The sequence below is a fragment of the Oncorhynchus tshawytscha genome, linkage group LG10 (assembly GCF_018296145.1).
Source record: "Oncorhynchus tshawytscha isolate Ot180627B linkage group LG10, Otsh_v2.0, whole genome shotgun sequence".
In the NCBI taxonomy this organism is placed as follows: Eukaryota; Metazoa; Chordata; class Actinopteri; order Salmoniformes; family Salmonidae; genus Oncorhynchus; species Oncorhynchus tshawytscha.
In genome coordinates, this window is record NC_056438.1 from 42,135,172 (window position 1) to 42,151,749 (window position 16,578).

At 40.5% G+C, this 16,578-nt stretch overlaps 1 protein-coding gene across 3 annotated transcripts in view; it reads left to right on the forward strand.

Annotated features, from left to right (window-relative positions):
- The window catches only part of LOC112260243 (ATP-dependent zinc metalloprotease YME1L1), a 49,583-nt gene that overhangs the window by 16,930 nt on the left and 16,075 nt on the right, over positions 1–16,578 (forward strand). For 2 of the 3 annotated variants that reach the window (XM_024435181.2, XM_024435183.2), the window contains exons 4-8: positions 8,296–8,394; positions 12,593–12,699; positions 12,894–13,044; positions 13,462–13,545; positions 14,269–14,439. In XM_024435181.2, coding sequence (XP_024290949.1) covers positions 8,296–8,394; positions 12,593–12,699; positions 12,894–13,044; positions 13,462–13,545; positions 14,269–14,439 — 612 coding nt within the window. The remainder of the gene's footprint in view (positions 1–8,295; positions 8,395–12,592; positions 12,700–12,893; positions 13,045–13,461; positions 13,546–14,268; positions 14,440–16,578) is intronic. The other variant, XM_024435182.2, reaches the window with a different exon arrangement.

The window sequence follows — 16,578 nt, forward strand, 5'->3', positions numbered from 1 at the left end:
AACCTCAAACAGTCACACTCCAAACTCCACTATGGCCAAGACCAAAGAGCTGTCAAAGGACACCAGAAACAAAATTGTAGACCTGCACCAGGCTGGGAAGACTGAATCTGCAATAGGTAAGCAGCTTGGTTTGAAGAAATCAACTGTGGGAGCAATTATTAGGAAATGGAAGACTTACAGACCACTGATAATCTCCCTCGATCGGGGGCTCCATGCAAGATCTCACCCCGTGGGGTCAAAATGATCACAAGAACGGTGAGCAAAAATCCCCACCTAGTGAATGACATGCAGAGAGCTGGGACCAAAGTAACCAAGCCTATCATCAGCAACACACTACGCCGCCAGGGACTCAAATCCTGCAGTGCCAGACGTGTCCCCCTGCTTAAGCCAGTACATGTCCAGGCCGGTCTGAAGTTTGATAGAGAGCATTTGGATGATCCAGAAGAAGATTGGGAGAATGTCATATGGTCAGATGAAACCAAAATATAACTTTTTGGTAAAAACTCAACTCGTCGTGTTTGGAGGACAAAGAATGCTGAGTTGCATCCAAAGAACACCATACTTACTGTGAAGCATGGGGGTGGAAACATCATGCTTTGGGGCTGTTTTTCTGCAAAGGGACCAGGTCGACTGATCCGTATAAAGGAAAGAATGAATGGGGCCATGTATTGTGAGATTTTGAGTGAAAACCTCCTACAATCAGCAAGGGCATTGAAGATGAAACGTGGCTGGGTCTTTCAGCATGACAATGATCCCAAACACACCGCCCGGGCAACGAAGGAGTGGCTTTGTAAGAAGCATTTCAAGGTCCTGGAGTAGCCTAGCCAGTCTCCAGATCTCAACCCCATAGAAAATCTTTGGAGGGAGTTGAAAGTCCGTGTTGCCCAGCAACAGCCCCAAAACATCACTGCTCTTGAGAAGATCTGCATGGAGGAATGGGCCAAAATACCAGCAACAGTGTGTGAAAACCTTGTGAAGACTTACCGAAAACGTTTGACCTCTGTCATTGCCAACAAAGGGTATATAAACAAAGTATTGAGATAAACTTTTGTTATTGACCAAATACTTATATTCCACCATAATCTGCAAATAAATTCATTAAAAATCTTACAATGTGATTTTCTGGATTTTTTTTCCCTCATAGTTGAAGTGTAAGTATGATGAAAATTACAGGCCTCTCTCATATTTTTAAGTGGGAGAACTTGCACAATTGGTGGCTGACTAAATACTTTTTTTGCCCCACTGTACACTTAGAGGCCAGTTTATTAGATGCAACACTCCGTTCACGATAATGGTTAGCTCGTACAGACAATGAGTCACGTGGCTGTGGCTTGCTATATAAAGCAGGCAGACAGGCATAGAGGCATTGAGTTCCTGTTTGATTGCGAACGTTAGAATGGGCAAATTGAGTGACCCAAGAGACTGAACGTGGTATGATCATCGGTGCCATGCTCGCCGGTTCTAGTATCACAGAAATGGCCGGCCTCCTGGGCTTTTCACGCATGAGAGTGTGTAGGGTTTCCCGAGAATGGAGCGACAAACAAAAAAACATCCAGTCAGCAGCAGTCTAGTGGGCGAAAAAAAGCTTGTTGATGAGAGATCGCAGGAGAATAGCAAGAATCGTGCAAGCTAACAGGTGGGCCACAAACGGGAATGTAGAAAGAATGTAATTTGAGAAAAACATTTGAGTTAACCTCCAATTTGAATAGATTTTATGTCCGATGCATGCTACATTTGTATCGGTTTGGGGTCCGCGGACCGATGGACTTTATCTTAAACATTCGAATTGGGGACCGATGCGTGTCGGTGAATCATTACATCCCTAATTACCCTGTAATACAGTGGCTTGCGAAGGTATTCACCACACATGGTATTTTTCCTATTTTGTTGCCTTACAACCTGGAATTAAAATGTTATTTTGGGGCGTTTGTATCATTTGATATACACAACATGCCTACCACTTTGAAGATGCAAAATATTTTTTTATTGTGAAACAAACAAGAAATAAGACATTATAAAACAGAACTCGAGCATGCATAACTATTCACCCCCCCAAAGTCAATACTTTGTAGAGCAACCTTTTGCAGCAATTACAGCTGCAAGTCTCTTGGGGTATGTCTCTATAAGCTTGGCACATCGAGCCATTGTGATTTTTGCTCACTCTTCAAGGCAAAACTGCTCCAGTTCCTTCAAGTTGGATGGGTTCCGCTGGTGTACAGCAATCTTTAAGTCATACCACAGATTCACAGTTGGATTAAGGTCTGGGCTTTGACTAGGTCATTCAAAGACATTTAAATGTTTCCCCTTAAACCACTCGTGTTTCTTTAGCAGTATGGTTAGGGTCATTGTCCTGCTGGAAGGTGAACCTCCGTCCCAGTCTCAAATCTCTGGAATACTGAAACAGGTTTCCCTCAAGAATTTCCCTGTATTTAGCGCCATCCATCGTTCCTTCAATTCTGACCAGTTTCCCAGTCCCTGCCGATGGAAATATATCCTCACAGCATGATGCTGCCAGCACCATGCTTCACTGTGGGGATGGTATTCTCAGGTTGATGAGAGGTGTTTGATTTGCGCCAGACCATAGCGTTTTCCTTGATGGCCAAAAAGCTAAATTTTTGTCTTATCTGACCAGGGTACCTTCTTCCATATGTTTCGGGAGTCTCTCAAATGCCTTTTGGCGAACACCAAACGTGTTTGCTTATTTTTTTTCTTGAAGCAAAGGCATTTTTTTCTGAACACTCTTCCGTAAAGCCCAGCTCTGTGGAGTGTACGGCTTAAAGTGGTCCTATGGACAGATACTCCAATCTCCCGGCGGCGCTTTGCAGCTCCTTCAGGGTCATCTTTGGTCTCTTTGTTTTCTCTCTGATTAATGCCCTCCTTGCCTGGCCCTCTCTTGGCAGGTTTGTTGTGGTACCATATTCTTTAAATTTTTTAATAATGGATTTAATGGTGCTCCGTGGGATGTTCAAAGTTTCAGATATTTATGTTGCAGACTCTGGGGCCTTTCAGAACAGGTGTGTATATATACTGAGATCATGTTACAGATCATGTGACACTTAGATTGCGCACAGATGGACTTTATTTAACTAATTATGTGACTTCTGAAGGTAATTGGTTGCACCAGATTTTATTTAGGGGCTTCATAGCAAAGGGGGTGAATACATATGCACGCACCACTTTTCTTTTTTTTCCTTCTTTTTTTAACTTCTTATGGCTGGGGGCAGTATTACGTAGCTTGGATGAATAAGATGCCTAGGAGTAAACTGCCTGCTACTCAGGCCCAGTTGCTAATATATGTATATTAGATTTGGGAGATTTTAATAGAAAACACACTGAAGTTTCTAAAACTGTTTGAATGATGTCTGTGAGTATAACAAAACTCATATGGCAGGCAAAAACCTGAGAAAAAATACAACCAGGAAGTGGGAAATCTGAGGTTTGTAGTTTTTCAACTCTTTGCCTATCGAATATACAGTGTCTATGGGGTCAAATTGCACTTCCTAAGGCTTCCACTAGATGTCAGCAGTCTTTAGAACCTTGTTTGATGCTTCTACTGTGAAGGAGGGGGGGAATGGGAGCTGAATGAATCAGTGGTCTGGCAGAGTGGCATGAGCTGGTCACGCGTATTCACGTGAGATTTAGCTTGAGTTCCTTTGCATTTATGAAGACAAAGGAATTCGCCGGTTGGAACATTATTGAAGGTTTATGGTAAAAACATCCTAAAGATGGACTCTATACTTCTTTTTTGACATGTTTCTACGGACTGTTATGGAACTTCTTGACTTTTCGTCTGCTCGCGTGTAATGAATTTGGTTTACTGGGCTAAACGCGCGAACAAAAAGGAGGTATTTAGACATAAATGATGGACTTTATCGAGCAAATCAAACATTTATTGTGAAACTGGGATTCCTAGGAGTGCATTTTGATGAAGGTCATCAAAGGTAAGTGAATATTTATAATGTTATTTCTGACTTCTGTTGACTCCACAACATGGCGGATATCTGTATGGCTTGATTTGTTGTCTGAGCGCTGTACTCAGATTATTGCATGGTGTGCTTTTTCGGTAAAGCTTTTTTGAAATCTGACACAGTGGTTGCATTAAGTAGAAGTGTATCTTTAATTCCATTCATAATAGTTGTATCTTTTATCAATGTTTATTATGAGAATTTCTGTAAATTGATGTGGCTCTGCAAAATCACCGGAGGTTTTGGAACTACTAAACATAACGCGCCAATGTAAACTCAGATTTTTGTATATACAGTGCCTTGCGAAAGTATTCGGCCCCCTTGAACTTTGCGACCTTTTGCCACATTTCAGGCTTCAAACATAAAGATATAAAACTGTATTTTTTTGTGAAGAATCAACAACAAGTGGGACGCAATCAGGAAGTGGAACGACATTTATTGGATATTTCAAACTTTTTTAACAAATCAAAAACTGAAAAATTGGGCGTGCAAAATTATTCAGCCCCTTTACTTTCAGTGCAGCAAACTCTCTCCAGAAGTTCAGTGAGGATCTCTGAATGATCCAATGTTGACCTAAATGACTAATGATGATAAATACAATCCACCTGTGTGTAATCAAGTCTCCGTATAAATGCACCTGCACTGTGATAGTCTACGAGGTCCGTTAAAAGCGCAGAGAGCATCATGAAGAACAAGGAACACACCAGGCAGGTCCGAGATACTGTTGTGAAGAAGTTTAAAGCCGGATTTGGATACAAAAAGATTTCCCAAGCTTTAAACATCCCAAGGAGCACTGTGCAAGCGATAATATTGAAATGGAAGGAGTATCAGACCACTGCAAATCTACCAAGACCTGGCCGTCCCTCTAAACTTTCAGCTCATACAAGGAGAAGACTGATCAGAGATGCAGCCAAGAGGCCCATGATCACTCTGGATGAACTGCAGAGATCTACAGCTGAGGTGGGAGACTCTGTCCATAGGACAACAATCAGTCGTATATTGCACAAATCTGGCATTTTAGGAAGAGTGGCAAGAAGAAAGCCATTTCTTAAAGATATCCATAAAAAGTGTAGTTTAAAGTTTGCCACAAGCCACCTGGGAGACACACCAAACATGTGGAAGAAGGTGCTCTGGTCAGATGAAACCAAAATTGAACTTTTTGGCAACAATGCAAAACGTTATGTTTGGCGTAAAAGCAACACAGCTCATCACCCTGACCACATCCCCACTGTCAAACATGGTGGTGGCAGCATCATGGTTTGGGCCTGCTTTTCTTCAGCAGGGACAGGAAGATGGTTCAAATTGATGGTTAGAAGATGGACCAAATACAGGATTGTTATTCTTGACATCTAAAACCAAGCAACTGAAGATGGATGGAGCCAAATACAGGACCATTCTGGAAGAAAACCTGATGGAGTCTGCAAAAGACCTGAGACTGGGACGGAGATTTGTCTTCCAACAAGACAATGATCCAAAACATAAAGCAAAATCTACAATGGAATGGTTCAAAAATAAACATATCCAGGTGTTAGAATGGCCAAGTCAAAGTCCAGACCTGAATCCAATCGAGAATCTGTGGAAAGAACTGAAAACTGCTGTTCACAAATGCTCTCCATCCAACCTCACTGAGCTCGAGCTGTTTTGCAAGGATGAATGGGAAAAAATTTCAGTCCCTCGATGTGCAAAACTGATAGAGACATACTCCAAGCGACTTACAGCTGTAATCGCAGCAAAAGGTGGCGCTACAAAGTATTAACTTAAGGGGGCTGAATAATTTTGCACGCCCAATTTTTCAGTTTTTAATTTGTTAAAAAAGTTTGAAACATCCAATAAATGTCGTTCCACTTCATGATTGTGTCCCACTTGTTGTTGATTCTTCACAAAAATCCACCTGACACATTTGGCATATCAAGAAGCTGATTAAACAGCATGATAATTACACATGTGCACCCTGTGCTGGGGACAATAAAAGGCCACTCTAAAATGTACAGTTCTGTCGCAAAACACAATGCCACAGATGTCGCATGTTTTGTGGGAGCGTGCAATTGGCATGCTGACCAGAGCTGTTGCCAGATAATTTAATGTTAATTTCTATACCATAAGCCGTCTCCAGTACGTCCACCCAGCCTCACAACCGCAGACCATGTGTATCCACGCCAGTCCAGGATCTCCACATCCAGCTTTTTCACCTGCGGAATGGTCTGAGAATGGCCATCCGGACAGCTGATGAAACTGTGGGTTTGCACAACCGAAGAATTTCTGCCCAAACTGTCAGAAACTGTTTCAGGGAAGCTCATCTGCGTGCTCACTGGCACGCTGGAGAAGTGTGCTCTTCATAAATGAATCCCGGTGTCAACATTAACGGCCAGACGGCGTTGCGCGGGCGAGTGGTTTGCTGATGTCAACATTGTGAACAGAGTGCCCCATGGTGGCGGTGGGGTTATTGTATGGGCAGGCGTAATCTACGGACAACGAACACAATTGCATTTTATCTATGGCAATTTGAATGCACAGCGATACCGTGACAAGATCCTGAGGCTCATTGTCGTGCCATTCATCCGCCACCATTCAAATCAAATCAAACTTTATTGGTTACATACATATGGTTAGCAAATGTTAATGCGAGTGTAGTGAAATGCTTGTGCCTCTAGTTCTGACCTTGCAGTAATATCTAACAAGTAATCTAACAATTTCACAACAACTACCTTATACACACAAGTGTAAAGGAATAAATAAGAATATGTACAGCTGAAGTGAGAAGTTTACATACACTTAGGTTGGAGTCATTAAAAGTAGTTTTTCAACCACTCCACAAATGGAGTTAACAAAGTATAGTTTTGGCAAGTCGGTTAGGCATCTACTTTGTGCATGACACAAGTAATGTTTCCAACAATTGTTTAAAGACAGATTATTTCACTTATAATTCACTGTATCATAATTCCAGTGGGTCAGAAGTTTACATACACTAAGTTGATTGTGCCTTTAAACAGCTTGGAAAATTCCAGAAAATTATGTCATGGCTTTAGAAGCTTCTGATAGGCTATTTGATATAATTTGAGTCAACTGGAGGTGTACCTGTGGATATATTTCAAGGCCTACCTTCAAACTCAGTGCCTCTTTGCTTGACATCATGGGAAAATCAATAGAAATCAGCCAAGACTTCAGAAAAAAAGTTGTAGACCTCCACAAGTCTGGTTCATCCTTGGGAGCAATTTCCAAACGCCTGTACAAGCAATAGTACGCAGGTATAAACACCATGGGAACACACAGCTGCCATACCGCTCAGGATGGCGCTGTCTGTGTGGGTGGACCATTTCAGTATTTCTGTGATGTGTACGCCGAGGAACTTAAAACTTTTCACCTTCTCCAATACTCTTCTGTCGAAGTGGATAAGGGGGTGCTCCCTCTGCTGTTTCCTGAAATCCAAGATCATCTTCTTTCTTTAGTTGACGTTGAGTGTGAGGTTATTTCCCAGACACCACTCTTCGATGGCCCTCACCTCCTCCTTGTCGGCCGTCTCGTCGCTGTTGGTAATCAAGCAAAAATGTCCCAGTTCTACCATGGCCTGCATACTGACCAGACATGTCATCCATTGAGCACGTTTGGGATGCTCTGGATTGATGTGTACGACAGTGTGTTCCAGTTGCCACCAATATCCAGCAAATTCACACAGCCATTGAAGGGGAGTGGGACAACATTCTGCAGGCCACAATCAATAGCCAGATCAACTCTATGCTTAGGAGATGTCACACTGTATGAGGCAAATAGCGTCCACACCAGATACGGACTAGTTTTCGGATCCACACCCCTACGTTTTTTAAGGTATCTGTGACCAACAGCTGTATATCTGTGTTCCCAGTCATGTGAAATCCATAGATTAGGGCCTAATGAATTTATTTCAATTTATTAATTTTCTTATATGAACTGTAACTCAGTAAAATCTTTGACATTGTTGCATGCTGAGTTTATATTTTTGTTCAGTATATGTGTGTATATATAAATTCTAATGAAATTTGCATTGTTGTATTATGTAGTGTTTTGTGTATATATATATTTTTTGTGGGTGTGTTTTGATTACTGTTTGGGCCCCCTGTAATTGGGGATCCTAATAAAATATAAAATACCAAAAATACATGTTTTTGCATAGCACCGATTTGCTGTATTTTATGGAATTAATTGTGTATCGTTTATATGAACACGTTTATTTTAAGACGGAGAATCACGAATATGTGGTTAGAAATGTAACTAAATCCTAAGAGGATTGTCTGAAGTGAAGAAGACCATTTGGGTTGAATATGTACATCCAACTCTCCTTATACTGTCTTTCTAGGGTTCTTTGGTGGCAAAATTGGCATTGACTCCCCTGTTTTCTGCAGACAGATCCCCTCACCTCTTCAATCCATTTTCACAGAGCTCCACTACTGGCCAGGTAACAGAAATTCATTCTATTCTATAATCTATTTAAGCTTAAAGTGCCCGATGCAGTTACTTGCTGACTGATAATATGCTTATTACTTATGGTCATCTGCGTCATTACATCACATTTTGTCTCCACTTTGCCACCTCACGTCAAGGGGGCGGTCCTTAGAAAAGCTGCTCTTCTGGTCCAAACCTCCCGATTCCTATTCATAGCTGTATGATAAAGAATGTGACCTACACACTCAAACTGAAAAGTAAATAAGTAATTTTGTGTGGAAGTCAAAAAGTACATATATTTTTTTTTAATGTCGGAGACAGACAAGCACATCAGTAGAACCAAGAAAAAAGTTAAATGTTCAGAGTGCATCTCCCCTTGTTGATAAGGTGGATACACGCTGTTTAAATGGCCAAAATGTTGATTTAGACTTTCACAAATTTCACACATTTTGACTATCACTTATGTCATGATATTTTGGCTAGATGTTCCTAAAAACTAGACATATAAAGCAGGGTTCATCAACTAGTGGACCGATTTTTTTTATTTTTTATTATTGAGAGGATGGTCAGGGGGGGAACTTAATTATGAATAATTTGTAGACTCCAAGAAGCCCAAACAGATACAACATTTGACTAAGCATAATCATTTCAAATCTTTCATACATTTTGTGTATCATCACATACTGTATATCTCTCTATTATATGTGAGAATACTTTAGGACAGATTTCCAAAATTGAAATCATTTGGAGCTGATTTGCTGGTGTTTTTACAGTCTTATATGTCCAACAATCCAAATAATAATAATAAAACAGTTCCATTTGTTTTTCTCAGAAAACTTTGGGGGGCCAAATAAAATCACTCGCAGGGCAATTTTTGTTTACAAATAATTTCAATTAAAAAATGTTTTCTGAGCAAAATAATAATAATTTTATATAGATATCTGCCAGTTAGTTGGGGAAGGCTTGTTAATTCACATGTCATGAATTATTCAGCCTGGTCTCATAGATTAGATGTCACATAGTAAATGTAAATCCGGGACACTGAAATTAGTACGTTATGTTATGGTTACTTTGGTGGGCTTTGGTGGGCTCCCGAGTGGCACAGCGGTCTAAGGCACTGCACCTCAGTGTTAGAGGCATCACTACAGACCCTGGTTCGATTCCAGGCTGTATCACATCCGCATGTGATTGGGAGTCCCATAGGGCAGCGCACAATTGGCCCTGCATCGTCCGGGTTAGGGTTTGGTTGTCATTGTAAATAAGAATTTGTTCTTAACTGACTTTCCTAGTTAAATAAATAAAAACATAATGATAAGACAGATGGTTACTTAATGCAAAGTAGTTTGGTTGATCGGGGTTGGTGGGTGGACATATAATGGATGGACAACTTTAGCATTGTGGCTAATTAGAAACTTTAACTACTTACTACTTTTTCTACTTTGCAGCTACTTAGCTACTTTGAAAAGACTTAGCATGTTAGCTAACCCTTCCCCTAACCTTAACCCTTTTAGCTAACCCTACCCCTATCTGCAACCCCTTTAACCTAACTCCTAAGCTTAACCTTAACCCTAACCCCTAGTCTAGCTAACGTTAGCCAGCAAGCTAGAATTCATAAGATATCATATGTTTTGCAAATTCATAACATATTGTACATTTTTCAAATTTGTAACATTGTACGTTTTGCAAATTCGTAACATACTGTGTAATACGAATTGTAATTCGTAACATCTCATACTATATCATATTTTATGAATTCTTTATTGGGGGGGCAGGTAGCCTAGTTGTCATAGCGTTGGACTTGTAACCGAAAGGTTGCAAAATCAAATCCCCGAGCTGACAAGCTAAAAATATGTCGTTCTGCCCCTGAACAAGGCAGTTAACCCACTGTTCCTAGGCCGTTATTGAAAATAATAATTTGTTCTTAACTGACTTGCCTAGTTAAATAAAGGTAAAATAAAAAATACATAATGGGTGATGGACATCCACAAATTAATACATACAGTGCCTTGCGAAAGTATTCGGCCCCCTTGAACTTTGCGACCTTTTGCCACATTTCAGGCTTCAAACATAAAGATATAAAACTGTATTTTTTTGTGAAGAATCAACAAGAAGTGGGACACAATCATGAAGTGGAACGACATTTATTGGATATTTCAAACTTTTTTAACAAATCAAAAACTGAAAAATTGGGCATGCAAAATTATTCAGCCCCTTTACTTTCAGTGCAGCAAACTCTCTCCAGAAGTTCAGTGAGGATCTCTGAATGATCCAATGTTGACCTAAATGACTAATGATGATAAATACAATCCACCTGTGTGTAATCAAGTCTCCGTATAAATGCACCTGCACTGTGATAGTCTCAGAGGTCTGTTAAAAGCGCAGAGAGCATCATGAAAAACAAGGAACACACCAGGCAGGTCCGAGATACTGTTGTGAAGAAGTTTAAAGCCGGATTTGGATACAAAAAGATTTCCCAAGCTTTAAACATCCCAAGGAGCACTGTGCAAGCGATAATATTGAAATGGAAGGAGTATCAGACCACTGCAAATCTACCAAGACCTGGCCGTCCCTCTAAACTTTCAGCTCATACAAGGAGAAGACTGATCAGAGATGCAGCCAAGAGGCCCATGATCACTCTGGATGAACTGCAGAGATCTACAGCTGAGGTGGGAGACTGTCCATAGGACAACAATCAGTCGTATATTGCACAAATCTGGCCTTTATGGAAGAGTGGCAAGAAGAAAGCCATTTCTTAAAGATATCCATAAAAAGTGTTGTTTAAAGTTTGCCACAAGCCACCTGGGAGACACACCAAACATGTGGAAGAAGGTGCTCTGGTCAGATGAAACCAAAATTGAACTTTTTGGCAACAATGCAAAACGTTATGTTTGGCGTAAAAGCAACACAGCTCATCACCCTGAACACACCATCCCCACTGTCAAACATGGTGGTGGCAGCATCATGGTTTGGGCCTGCTTTTCTTCAGCAGGGACAGGGAAGATGGTTAAAATTGATGGGAAGATGGATGGAGCCAAATACAGGACCATTCTGGAAGAAAACCTGATGGAGTCTGCAAAAGACCTGAGACTGGGACGGAGATTTGTCTTCCAACAAGACAATGATCCAAAACATAAAGCAAAATCTACAATGGAATGGTTCAAAAATAAACATATCCAGGTGTTAGAATGGCCAAGTCAAAGTCCAGACCTGAATCCAATCGAGAATCTGTGGAAAGAACTGAAAACTGCTGTTCACAAATGCTCTCCATCCAACCTCACTGAGCTCGAGCTGTTTTGCAAGGAGGAATGGGAAAAAATGTCAGTCTCTCGATGTGCAAAACTGATAGAGACATACCCCAAGCGACTTACAGCTGTAATCGCAGCAAAAGGTGGCGCTACAAAGTATTAACTTAAAGGGGGCTGAATAATTTTGCACGCCCAATTTTTCAGTTTTTGATTTGTTAAAAAAGTTTGAAATATCCAATAAATGTCGTTCCACTTCATGATTGTGTCCCACTTGTTGTTGATTCTTCACAAAAAATACAGTTTTATATCTTTATGTTTGAAGCCTGAAATGTGGCAAAAGGTCGCAAAGTTCAAGGGGGCCGAATACTTTCACAAGGCACTGTACCATACAAATCGCTCTGAGACCAGGTTGTCATATTTGTATTTGATAGATTAAACTTTTATTATGTACTAGATCATATGGTTTGAAAAGTTGTTTTTTTTCCTCAGACATAAATAAACAATTCCAGGTGAAAGCCAAAGTTCATAGCTTTCAGGGGGGAACACTACGACATTATTCAAAATATTCCCTTCTTTCTAGATTGATGAACACAGCTATAGCAAAACAGTGCAAAACGTCTGTCACCTCAATAGTCTATTTTATTGTATTGCAATTAAGTGACTAATAAATACTGAGCAAAAGTCACAGCTTAGTACTCCTGTAAATGCAATTCAATGTCAACAGTGGCAAGCTTGTGAGAACAGATAGAAACCTGCATGGGAGCCTATTCTACTCCTTGCTATTGGAATATATTAGAGGAATAGTTCATGCAATGAAATGTTGGAGGGCAGGATGTTTGTTATATTGTTTTACAATCACTCTCCCATATGAGTGAACGCCTGAAGTGCATTCAAATTTACCAAACATCTTATAAATGTGTAGTTTGATTTTCTATATGTTAAACATATGTGTGCCCTTGTTTCCAGTGTGGGTCCAAAGCCGAGGCTTTAAAACTCTAAGGAAACACAAGCGACTGCAGGCAGGCTTTGAGCGTCCCATGGAACCAGATGGCTTTACCCCATCTTTTATGAAGGTGAGACCCCGGTTTGTCTGTACTCTGTCACTCTATGGAAAGAGTACTTGGGTCATGTTCTTTATGTCACACCATACCAAAATGTGTTCAAATGTTTTACAACAGAAAACAAAAACAAGCATTTCCTCATTAGACAAGGAAGGATCGTACCTTCCATGCATTGTAAACATCTATGACTCTGTTGTCTCATGGAGGGCCTCCTGACGCGTGATAAGGGGATGGAGGTGGAAACCTTGGACAAGCTCCTGAAGAGCAAGAACATTCCAGATGGGCAGCAAGATTCTTTTAAGACTGGGTTTGCCGAGGGATTTCTAAAATCCCAAGCGCTGACACAGCGCAAACAAGGCAAGTGTATACACACACACGCACAACGCTACAGAACACCACACTACACAATAAGACCAGGGCCATGCACACTGAGACACAACATGGCTAAACATTTTGAGATGGAATACCAAAACGCAGTTCTCAGTGGACAAGCTCAGGTAGTATCTCTTTCGTTTCACAACATTGTCTCTTGTTTCTTTCCTTCTAAATATGAACTAGGTCTGCGTTGCCTCCCATAATGTTGGCTGTTAGCGGATTCAGAAAATGAAAGTCTACTCTCCTTGCAGTGAGCATTAAATTACCAACGTTTCAGCCCGCAGGCCTCGAAGGCCTGTATTGATAATTAAATGCTCACTGCAGCAAGAGATAAGTGTTGTCGACTTACATTTTTCTTGAAAGCGGATTGAAACACACATTCTCTCCCCTTCTCTGCAGATTCTCTGAGGAGGACGAGGTTTATACTGCTAGTCCTGCTGCTGGTGGGACTCTACGGCCTCTCCAAGACCCCCTTCCTATCGGGTAAAGGCTCCTTTTTCATTTTATCCATATGCATCTCTCTAATCAAGGAAAACTCCACCCAAAAACTATTGGTATACAGAAATAACCCCATATGATGCAAAATGCATCAAATGATGCAAAATGCATCATACAGGGATGATTTATTTTAAAAGTTACATATCTTGAAACTTGATTGCAGACAAGCAAAATATTTTGGGCCTATGTCAACAATGGACGAATGAAACAAATACGAAAAGTTTTGGGGTGGAATTTTACTTTAAAGCCACAATCTGGAGATTGCGTTTTTGCCCAACTGCACTCCTCACTGCAGAGGGATGGGCCTGGAGAAGTGTAACCACTGTCAACTTCATATGCAGTCCATGAGAGTGACATGATGGTTTATGAAGCTGTATTATTGTCTGTTTAAAGTTCCATTCTTCATAAATAAATGGCCAGCCTATATAATGTATTTAAATGGCAATTGAACAGCCTCCCAGATTGAGCCTCAACTTTTTGCTGATGCATTCAAATTTGCTGAGCATTCTTTTTGTGTGTCAATTCTGATGATGAGTAATCGAGAACTTGATGTTGTGATATTGATGCTAATTGTTTCCGTCAATTTACTTTACCGAATTCTTTTTAAAAAACAGTGATTTGTTGGCAAAAAAAAAACTAACCATAGCTAAGAATGTGTTTGCATCCGAGCAGTGTGATTTCGAACCTTAATCTAACCATTCCGGACAGTGCGATTCCGAACCACATCAGGCCTGGACTCGGTGGACCCTGTCCAGATGAAGAACGTGACATTTGAGCACGTCAAGGGGGTGGAGGAGGCCAAGAACGAGCTGCAGGAGGTGGTGGAGTTCCTCCGGAGCCCAGAGAAGTTCACCATCCTCGGAGGGAGACTGCCGAAAGGTGCAGCAGACCACTGAGCTGTTTTATAATAAGAATATATTCCATTTAGCAGACTCTTTTATCCAAAGCAACTTAGTTAGTCATCCTTGCATACATGTTATGTTCTTTAGTTGATCCGGATCGTGTTCTTTAGGCACCAAACAAGAAAAACATTTACAGAAAGGACTACCTGGATTTGTTCAATAAGAAACGCTCACATTTGTTTTCCGTTGCAAAACATTTCGGAAAAAAATTGTTCTGTGTCCTAATGAACAAGACCCAGGTTTAGACTGACTGAACAATGCTGAATTCAAGAAGTTGCTTAGGCAGGCAGCCAGGCACACTATCTTCCTCTGATGGAAGATGAAAATGAAGAGGTAGGGTTTTTCTACATTGTAGAATAATAGTGAAGACATCAAAACTATGAAATAACACATATGGAATCATGTAGTAACCTGGACCAAAAAGCATGTTTAATGGAGAATCCCCATTGAAAGCATTGAAAGTGCTGAGGTATATACAGAGTTAGATTTTCTATATATTTATATATGACTGATTCACAGGGCACGGATGACATACTACAGTATAGGACACTCACCTCCTCTTTTGTTTTAGGTAAATCTGAACCAGCCAATGAGCGAACAAAGGCCAGCCAGTAGCAAACACCACAGTGATAGGGGACAGGTGAAAAGGACTCTGGAAAACCAAATAGACAACTTATCATTTCTCTCATCCGTGTTGACATTACATTAAAGAGTAGCCAACAGAATGCAATGCACTTCTCTTGTTTATCATTACACATTTTCAACCCCTCCTCTTAAATGTGTACATGTTTCAAGACATTAGATTAAAATCAACTATTTTAACTATTATTAATAATAGTTAGACAGAAGCACATACATTTCTTGCTAGGGATGAGGCGTCATCTTGTCTAGCCTGAGAAAGTGATCTTGTCTGAGAATGAGCACCCATAATTTAGACCATCAAAACTATGAAATAACACATATGGAATCATGTAGTAACCACAACATTGTTAAACAAATCAAAATATATTTCATATTTGAGATTCTTCAAAGTAGCCACCCTTTGCCTTGATGACTACTTTGCACACTTTGCAAAGAAACCACTACTAAAGGACACCAATAAGAAGAAGAGACTTGCTTGGGCCAAGAAACATGAGCAATGGACGTGGTGATGATGGAAATTTGTCCTTTGGTCTCAGTCCAAATTTGAGATTTTTGGTTCCAACCGCTGTGTCTTTGTGAGATACAGAGTAGGTGAACGGATGATCTCTACATATGTGGTTCCCACTGTGAAGCATGGAGGAGGAGGTGTGATGGTGTGTGGGTGCTTTGCTGGTGACACTTGATGATTTATTTAGAATTCAAGGCACACTTAACCAGCATGGCTACCACAACATTCTCCAGCGATACGCCATCCCATCTGGATTGTGCTTAGTGGGACTATAATTTGTTTTTCAACAGGACAATGACCCACCACACCTCCAGGCTGTGTAAGGGCTATTTGACCAAGAAGGAGAGTGATGGAGTGCTGCATCAGATGACCTGACCGCCATTCTCCCAACCTCAAACCAATTGGGATGAGTTGGACTGCAGAGTGAAGGAAAAGCAGCCAACAAGTGCTGAGCATATGTGGGAACTCCTTCAAGATAGTTGGAAAAGCATTCCAGGTGAAGCTGGTTGAGAGAATGCCAAGAGTGTGCAAAGCTGTCATCAAGGCACGGGTGGCTACTTTGAAGAATCTAAAATATATTTTGATCTTTTTGGTTACTACATGATGGCATATGTGTTATTTCATAGCTCTGATGTCTTCACTATTATTCTACAATGTAGAAAATAGTAAAAATAAAGAACAACCCTTGAATGAGTAGTTGTGTCCAAACTTTTGACTGGTACTGTACATACATACATATGTGCGTGCGTACATACATACATACATACATACAGTGGGGAGACCAAGTATTTTATACACTGACGATTTTGCAGGTTTTCCTACTTACAATGCATGTATAGCTCTGTAATTTTTATCATAGGTACACTTCAACTGTGAGAGGCGGAATCTAAAACAAAAATCCAGAAAATCACATTGTATGATTTTTAAGTAATTAGCATTTTATTTTTATTTATTTAACCAGGCAAG